Genomic DNA, 10,215 nt, shown 5'->3' with positions numbered 1-10,215 from the left:
ATAATAAATGTTATCTTCGAACTATATCAAGTAGTCCACGATTGTCACAAATCTTTCATCATTTTTATTCCAAACTTTACCTACTAAGAAACAACCACACGTGAAACGACTATCTTACTAGACCACTACAAGTTACAAGGACTAATATCATCGGTAATGTCTGTATTATAATCCATCAGATTAAATTACCACATCAAAACTATAATTATCCTTAACTATAACTTATTAGTTCAAGATTGTTTTTGAAAAAGGTGTTGACAATGACTTAACGAAAATTAAAACCTTATTTGTATTAAATGAAAAGAAAAACTATCCATTGTGTGTTCTACAGATGCTATATGAAATATCATTATTCATCTTAAAGAGTTTTCTAATTTTTAAATGTGTATTTATTAGATAGCATCAGGTTAAATAACTTTCTCACAATCACACAGTTGACATAAGAACCATCAGAGCGGAGTAAAAATTTAAAAATATAAAAGAAGTTCATAAATTGACTACTTTTTATATAAGTTAGATGGAGGAACAACGGAATGAATAAGTCTTATATAGCATGTACCCAGAAATGACGGTTGTAATATTATATAAAGTTATTTATCAACTGGGAATGTTTAAGTTAGAATTCTATTGATTGGTATCGACATTGTACCTGCGCCGTGGTACATTTGTGAGCTCACTTATTAATGAAGAAATCAATTAAGCAAGTGTCAATCTCTTCCTGTCATTGGATATAAGTAGACTCCAAAGCACATTCCGAGTATACAATGAAATATTCCGAAAGTGTATAAGAAGGGGTATTCCAATCATCGTGATATTATTTCCTCAGAACCTCATGCAGATATTTATAATACTATTGTCATCCAAGATATGGAAATTTGATGGCAACTGTTTCAGACTTTCTGCTCTGATGAATTACAACAAAACTATCAAATTGGAATCTACAATGACTTATTGAATTTTTTTAGTGACTGTGTTTCATCTATTAAAAGCCTTGAAGCCTGATTGAAATTGAGATTACAAATCTGTAGTTTGCAGTTTAGAAAAGAACTATTACATAAAGTTATTGGAAATTGGTTTAAATTATCTCCGACACTACATGATACGAATAACAATAAATGTACAATCAATGTGCCAAGGAATATATCAGATTTAAGAGAAGGAAATTACTTTAAGCTTCTTTTTATTTGACACTTCACAAGGAATTGATTACAAATTGCTGCAAACATTTAAAATAATCGTGCTAACTACTCGTCTGAGCTAAGCAAAGTAACTATTATACATAACTTAACAATATGACGATGACAACTAAAGGCAAACACAGAGAATTGCGAGTAGAAACCAGGTCTTCTTCTAGGCAATCAAATCACTCAGGAAATTCTTCTCCAAAATTATTATCCCCAAGGGATAGAAAATTTAAAGCAAACTTTCCTTTATCGCCTGCAATGGGAACAGAACTTGAAAGACTTAAACAGGCATACACTCCAGTGGAAAAGGTGGCTAAACCGGAACCAGAAGAACGACCTCTAATACGAAGTTTCTCAACAGTTCAGCACCGTGTGCCGGGAACAGCGACTGTCAATACAAAATTCCGCTCACTTGGTGGAAAAGTTACAAACCTACTTCGTGTAAGAAAAGCTTTTGCAACATCAAAGAAAGATGAGGATGATATTATTACTTCAAACAAACATCTGCCTAAAGAACCAAGATTCTCTTCGTCACTTTCCCCGGCAGCACAATTCGCCATGATGAAAGGATACGAAGATGCCGTGTATGAAAATCTATGTAAACATTACCCTGCCAGCAAACTGTTTCTAAAAAGAAGTAAAACGCCCCCTAGGGGTTATATTGATATCGGAAATGTTGGAAAATTATTGCAAACTACAATACCCGAGGACGGGCAGAATGATCTTGGTAGTGAAAATGCCTTGAAGAAACTTGATATTACCATGGAAAGTCGATGGGAACGTAGAGAAAGACTCACTAGAATGAAATCAGAAACACATGCTAATGCGTCTAAAGATTTGTTAAATCGTAGGGCTAATTTCCAAAGGACCAAAAGTATGCCTTTAGTCGTTATACCTTCCGTTCCTCGAGAGAAACGATTGATCTTGTCTCACCGGTTACAAAGTGCTATGGATATACTAGACACTGTCCGGGGTAATGTCGGACAAAACTCGATTTCTCCTCGGATTCATAGTTATCCAAGACAAATTCAGCCGGTGTCAGACTTTAATCAGTGGTCATCCATTTGGTCAAATGAATTTAAAATCAGTAGGACCACCGGTAAGACTTGAGATTCATTTGGTTATATTTTGTTTACATAACTATACTTAAGTATAATTATATTTTATATCAATTCCAAATTCGATTTTATACTTTTATTGTGTTATTTTAATTAAAATTTATACAGGAGTAGATGTGGTTGTTATTTATTTAAAAGATCAGAAAAGCAGGGAGTAGATTCAAAGAGATGATATTCATCTACATGTTTTGCAATTAAAATTAATTAAATAGAATTATGAATTGGTTTTTAAAAATAAAAAACGAAAAAAAACGGAATGATAAAATTTTACAATACAATTATACTAAGAATATATAAAAAAAATAAAGCATAAACAAAAGTTACCTGGGAATTCATACTGTATTTTTGAGAATTGAAATATGTTTATGATTTATAAGATTACTGCATCAACAATTATCACGAAAAACCGGCTTCAAATCTGAACTTTACCAATACAAAAATTCTCATCCGTTACAGATAGAATCTTTTTTATACACGTTTAATCAAACCGGTGATTATTTAGGTATAACATATTACAAACATAAAACGAGTGCTTTCAACATAGATGTTATTTGATCAAATAATTATTCTAAAATATGTTTTATGATAAAAGGAATTTTCATATTTACTTTATATACATATGATTTAGAGTCTATTTAATATACAACGTATAATTTAGTCAGTTTATTAAATGGCTCGGAGAAAAATGGAAAATAAGTACTAACACTTTTTGGTAATGATAAATGTTTCTATGTTGATGGTAGTACTTCTCAAAAGTCACTGTAATTGTGATTTATACTTATTTCAAATCAGCGTATAATATTATTTAATCATCTATGATGAGTTTATTAACAACCACTGGGTCGATGTCACTGCTGGTGGAGAGTTATTTTCCCGAGGGTATCACAAGCCCGGTAGTCAGCACTTTTTGTGCTGACATGAATTGTCATTGATATGGTTATATTTATGAATTTACTGTTAACAAAGTTTTGAATTTTTTTTTAAACTAAGGCTTTTCTACCTCAGACATCGATTACCTTAGCTGTATTTGGCAAAATATTTAGGAATTTTGGTCCTCAATGGTCTTCAACTTCGTACTTTATTTGGCCTTTTTTACTTTTTTGGATTCGAGCGTCACTGATGAGTCTTTTGTAGACGAACCGGGCGTCTGGTGTATATACTAAATTTAGTCCTGGTATCTATGATGAGTTTATTTAAATGTATGTTGGACTATTTTTCAACTTGTTCCTTTGGTTGATATTTTTAGCGTTTGATTTTGTCAGTGATTATGGTCTCCACCCTTTATGAATTTACCATATTTAAAAGCCAATGATGTACACGAACAAGACACAGTCGAAAAGTTATCATATGACCTAAAAGGACCTAAATGAATTCACATATAATTATTCTACTTCTTTTTAATATGCCTTAGGTATTACGTATACCAATTATGTGAAGTTCTGTTGCTACTATAGCTGTTCAAATCTTTCGACTAAGTAATGGTTTTCAAATATTTGATTGTGATCTTTCCTGGTAATGATGAATCCTGAAAGGAGCTTTGGGCGCATGGAATTTATTTAAGGAATGACTATAACATTTTTTCTGTCTATGAAGAAATAACATTAAAAAATGTGGTGCACACTGAATAACGCGCGTAGCGGGTTATTTAACAGTGTGCACCACATTTTTTTAATGTTATTTCGAATAGACTGGCAAAATATTACAGTTATTTCTTATAATTAATACTAAATTCCATTTTAAACTGGCGTAAATCATTAAAAAACGTTGATGACGTCATGATCACATGACAAAATTGTGTCGATGATATGATAAACAAAACGACGTCAGCCAATCAGACGACGCGTTACATCCAAAATTAAATTATTAAGTGTTGTTTTCATTTTATCAATTCTTTTCCACAGACTATATGACAACGACGAATTATTCGTACACAGATTTTCAATATTATTTAGGGCTTGACCTTTTTGTTTTTGATTTGATTTCAAAATGTAGGTGTTTAGGATTTTCCGAATTTGATCGTGAGACTAGTAAGATTGTCAACAAAAGACTAAGACTATCAGAAAGATGACAGTAAAACATCAAAAAGATTCGTACGGCAAAGCAAACACATTATGAAAGATGAATAAACTTACAGAAATGATACGTATGTAATCATCCAAAAACAACGACAAGTCAGAGGGCAATCATTATCAAAAAAAGTAAAATCACAAAAATACTAAACTGCGATGAAAAGTAAAAACGGAAAGTCCCTAATCAAATGTTAAAATAAAAAGCTCAAACACATCAAACGGATGGATAACAACTGTCATAATCCTGACTTGGTACAGGCATTTTCTTGTGTAGAAATAGTTATCAAAGGTACAAGGTCTACATAATAAAATTAACGGTACCAAATTTTTTGCACCAGATGCGCATTTCGACAATACATGCCTCTTCAGTGATGCTCGTACTTGTACACATACAGGGATTATATGAAGTAATTGTCAAATATGACAGAATCATGTCAGGAATACGACAGTTGTTTCCCATTCGTATGAGCTGTTGATTTTGTCATTGATTAGGGACTTTCAGATTTGGAGTTTTCCTTGGAGTTTGGTATTTTTGTTGTTTTACTTTTTATATATTTATTATATTTGATAGCTTTCATCTGTCTGATGCATTAAATTTAAACCTAGAAAGACTAGTTTTACAAACAATGAGTCGATGTCACTACTAGTGGACATTTTGTACCCAAGGATATCTCCGGTCTTGAAATCAGTGCTCGCGTTCGACTATAAATTATCATTGTCACGGTCTTTTTTTGATCTGTCGATAACTAGTTTAATACGTCGTAACTACAATTCCCTTCCCTTTCATGAATGTGACCTACCGAATTAGACTATTTACCGGATTAAAATTTTGTAATCACATAAGCAACACGACGGGTGCCACATGTGGAGCAGGATCTGTTTACCCTTCCGGAGCACCTGAGATCACCCCTAGTTTTTTGGTGGGGTTCGTGTTGTTTATTCTTTAGTTTTCTATGTTGTGTCATGTTTACTATTGTTTTTCTGTTTTTCTGTTTGTCTTTTTCATTTTTAGCCATGGCGTTGTCAGTTTGTTTTAGATTTATGAGTTTGACTGTCCCTTTGGTATCTTTCGTCCCTCTTTTAATATATATTCTCTTTTTTTGTCCCATGAAAAGGAGTCATCAGCCAGCTTTTGAAACATTTTTTTGGTTTGAGGTTTTTACTGTAATTCAGCTTTGTAAATGATTTCCATTAGTTTCTATTCCGTACCACTGAGGAATTCTATGCAGATAAACGTGCATCTGGTTTATTAGACTATTAGTATTATCCTGGTATCGTTGATGAATTAAACATATTGATTGATAATATTCATTTTTTTTCTTTTTAGAAATCACAATGAAATGAACACAAAGTATTACAACATTTACAAAGTTGTTGTAATACTATAATTATCGATGATAAAATTACGATACAATACAAAGACAAGCTCGGCTCCTATAAAAGAAATATACTAATGTTATGGACCATTAAACTGTTAGATTACCTGAACGTTATGGTAATACAGTATAAAGACGATATGACATCTTTAAAATTAATTTTAAAATGAAAACTTAGCATTAAAATTACCGGTTTAAAGGTAGTGTTATACCAGTTATACTTTATGTTAATGTTTTAATATGCTTGTATTGTAAGTATTCCAACACTCTGTGTTGTTTATTTTAAAAAGATGTTACTATAGTAAGATGTTTTGATTTTAGGTTACTTTATATTCTTTTAATTGAAATACACATATACCCTACAAACACGAAATAGCTTTTAGCTTTAAAACTTGACCAGAAAAATAGGAGCAGAAGATACAAAATGGATTTCGGAACGTGTACGTCGAAAACGAACTGACAATATCATGGCTTGAAACGAAAAACGACCAAAAAGAAAGGTAAAACTAAGCAACACGATTTCCTCCTCCCAAAGGTGATTCAGAAAGGTCTTCAGATTATGCAAGACATGTGGTAGCAGCCATGTTACTAATGTATGTACAGTTGCCCGGTGATATATTTAATTAGGTAAATTTCAAAGAAAAGATGTCGGGATACTGAATACAACAACTAGAACATAAAATTCAGAAAGGAAATGGGGAATGTGTCAAAGCGACAACAACCCGACAATAGAGCAGACAACAGCCGAAGGCCACCAATGGGTCTTCAATGTAGCGAGAAACTCCCGCACCCGTAGGCGTCCTGCCTTCAACTAGAAAACTTATATATCCATAACGGCCAGCCAGCTTGTGGTGGCACCGTACACATTTAAAAAAAAACATACAGAAGATAACAAAGGAAATTTAACACATTTAAAAAAAAACATACAGAAGATAACAAAGGAGATTCAACACATTTAAAAAAAAAACATGCAGAGGATAACAAAGGAGATTCAACACATCTAAAAAAAAAACATGCAGAGGATAACAAAGGAGATTCAACACATCTAAAAAAAAACATGCAGAGGATAACAAAGGAGATTTAACACTTCTAAAAAAAACATGCAGAGGATAACAAAGGAGATTCAACACATCTAAAAAAAAACATGCAGAGGATAACAAAGGATATTCAACACATCTAAAAAAAACATGCAGAGGATAACAAAGGAGATTCAACACATCTAAAAAAAACATACAGAAGATTGCAGAGGATAACAAAAGGAGATTCAACACATCTAAAAAAAACATACAGAAGATAACAAAGGAGATTCAACACATCTAAAAAAAAACATACAGAAGATAACCAAAGAAGATTCAACACATTTTAATCAAAACATGCAGAGGAAAACAAAGGAGATTTAACACATTTAAAAAAAACATACAGAAGATAACAAAGGAGATTCAACACATTTAAAAAAAAAACATGCAGAGGATAACAAAGGAGATTCAACACATCTAAAAAAAACATTCAGAAAATAACAAAGGAGATTCAACACATCTAAAAAAAACATACAGAAGATAACAAAGGAGATTCAACACATCTAAAAAAAACATACAGAAGATAACAAAGGAGATTCAACACATCTAAAAAAAACATTCAGAAAATAACAAAGGAGATTCAACACATCTAAAAAAACATACAGAAGATAACAAAGGAGATTCAACACATCTAAAAAAAACATACAGAAGATAACAAAGGAGATTCAACACATCTAAAAAAAACATGCAGAGGATAACAAAGGAGATTCAACACATCTAAAAAAAACATACGGAAGATAACAAAGGAGATTCAACACATCTAAAAAAAACATTCAGAAAATAACAAAGGAGATTCAACACATCTAAAAAAAAAAACATACAGAAGATAACAAAGGAGATTCAACACATCTAAAAAAAACATGCAGAGGATAACAAAGGAGATTCAACACATCTAAAAAAAAACATGCAGAGGATAACAAAGGAGATTCAACACATCTAAAAAAAAACATGCAGAGGATAACAAAGGAGATTTAACACATCTTAAAAAAAACATGCAGAGGATAACAAAGGAGATTCAACACATCTAAAAAAACATACGGAAGATAACAAAGGAGATTCAACACATTTTAAAAAAAAAACATGCAGAGGATAACAAAGGAGATTCAACACATCTAAAAAAAACATTCAGAAAATAACAAAGGAGATTCAACACATCTAAAAAAAAACATACAAAAGATAACAAAGGAGATTCAACACATCTAAAAAAAACATGCAGAGGATAACAAAGGAGATTCAACACATCTAAAAAAAAAACATGCAGAGGATAACAAAGGAGATTCAACACATCTAAAAAAAAACATGCAGAGGATAACAAAGGAGATTTAACACATCTAAAAAAAACATGCAGAGGATAACAAAGGAGATTCAACACATCTAAAAAAAACATGCAGAGGATAACAAAGGAGATTCAACACATCTAAAAAAAACATACGGAAGATAACAAAGGAGATTCAACACATCTAAAAAAAACATTCAGAAAATAACAAAGGAGATTCAACACATCTAAAAAAAACACACAGAAGATAACAAAGGAGATTCAACACATCTAAAAAAAACATACAGAAGATAACAAAGGAGATTCAACACATCTAAAAAAAACATGCAGAGGATAACAAAGGAGATTTAACACATTTAAAAAAAAACATGCAGAGGATAACAAAGGAGATTTAACACATCTAAAAAAAACATGCAGAGGATAACAAAGGAGATTCAACACATCTAAAAAAAACATGCAGAGGATAACAAAGGAGATTCAACACATCTAAAAAAAAAACATGCAGAGGATAACAAAGGAGATTCAACACATCTAAAAAAAAACATGCAGAGGATAACAAAGGAGATTTAACACATCTAAAAAAAACATGCAGAGGATAACAAAGGAGATTCAACACATCTAAAAAAAACATGCAGAGGATAACAAAGGAGATTCAACACATCTAAAAAAAACATACGGAAGATAACAAAGGAGATTCAACACATCTAAAAAAAACATTCAGAAAATAACAAAGGAGATTCAACACATCTAAAAAAACATACAGAAGATAACAAAGGAGATTCAACACATCTAAAAACAACATATAGAAGATAACAAAGGAGATTCAACACATCTAAAAAAAAACATACAGAAGATAACCAAAGGAGATTCAACACATTTAAAACAAAACATGCAGAGGATAACAAAGGAGATTTAACACATTTAAAAAAAACATACAGAAGATAACAAAGGAGATTCAACACATTTAAAAAAAACATGCAGAGGATAACAAAGGAGATTCAACACATCTAAAAAAAAACATTCAGAAAATAACAAAGGAGATTCAACACATCTAAAAAAACATACAGAAGATAACAAAGGAGATTCAACACATCTAAAAAAAAACATACAGAAGATAACCAAAGGAGATTCAACACATTTAAAACAAAACATGCAGAGGATAACAAAGGAGATTCAACACATCTAAAAAAAAACATACAGAAGATAACCAAAGGAGATTCAACACATTTAAAACAAAACATGCAGAGGATAACAAAGGAGATTTAACACATTTAAAAAAAACATACAGAAGATAACAAAGGAGATTCAACACATTTAAAAAAAACATGCAGAGGATAACAAAGGAGATTCAACACATCTAAAAAAAAACATTCAGAAAATAACAAAGGAGATTCAACACATCTAAAAAAACATACAGAAGATAACAAAGGAGATTCAACACATTTAAAAAACATACAGAAGATAACAAAGGAGATTCAACACATCTAAAAAAACCATACAGAAGATAACAAAGGAGATTCAACACATCTAAAAAAAAACATACAGAAGATAACAAAGGAGATTCAACACATCTAAAAAAAAACATACAGAAGATAACAAAGGAGATTCAACACATCTAAAAAAACATGCAGAAAATAACAAAGGAGATTCAACACATCTAAAAAAGAAAACATACAGAAGATAACAAAGGAGATTCAACACATCTAAAAAAACATACAGAAGATAACAAAGGAGATTCAACACATCTAAAAAAAACATACAGAAGATAACAAAGGAGATTCAACACATCTAAAAAAAACATACAGAAGATAACAAAGGAGATTCAACACATCTAAAAAAACATACAGAAGATAACAAAGGAGATTCAACACATCTAAAAAAACATACAGAAGATAACAAAGGAGATTCAACACATTTAAAAAAAACATGCAGAGGATAACAAAGGAGATTCAACACATCTAAAAAAAACATTCAGAAAATAACAAAGCAGATTCAACACATCTAAAAAAAAAACATACAGAAGATAACAAAGGAGATTCAACACATCTAAAAAAAACATGCAGAGGATAACAAAGGAGATTCAACACATCTAAAAAAAAAACATGCAGAGGATAAC

General features: G+C 31.3%; 1 protein-coding gene across 1 annotated transcript; it reads left to right on the top strand.

Moving 5' to 3' along the window:
- The first annotated feature begins 583 nt into the window (after positions 1-583).
- Positions 584-2,412, top strand: LOC139484553 (uncharacterized). The gene has a single exon (XM_071268285.1). The coding sequence runs from the start codon at positions 1,293-1,295 to the stop codon at positions 2,292-2,294; it is 1,002 nt and encodes a 333-aa protein (XP_071124386.1). The 5' UTR covers positions 584-1,292; the 3' UTR covers positions 2,295-2,412.
- Positions 2,413-10,215: the final 7,803 nt, after the last annotated feature.

The sequence above is a fragment of the Mytilus edulis genome, chromosome 8 (genome assembly GCF_963676685.1).
Source record: "Mytilus edulis chromosome 8, xbMytEdul2.2, whole genome shotgun sequence".
NCBI lineage: Eukaryota > Metazoa > Mollusca > Bivalvia > Mytilida > Mytilidae > Mytilus > Mytilus edulis.
This window is presented reverse-complemented; position numbering and strand designations above follow the sequence as displayed.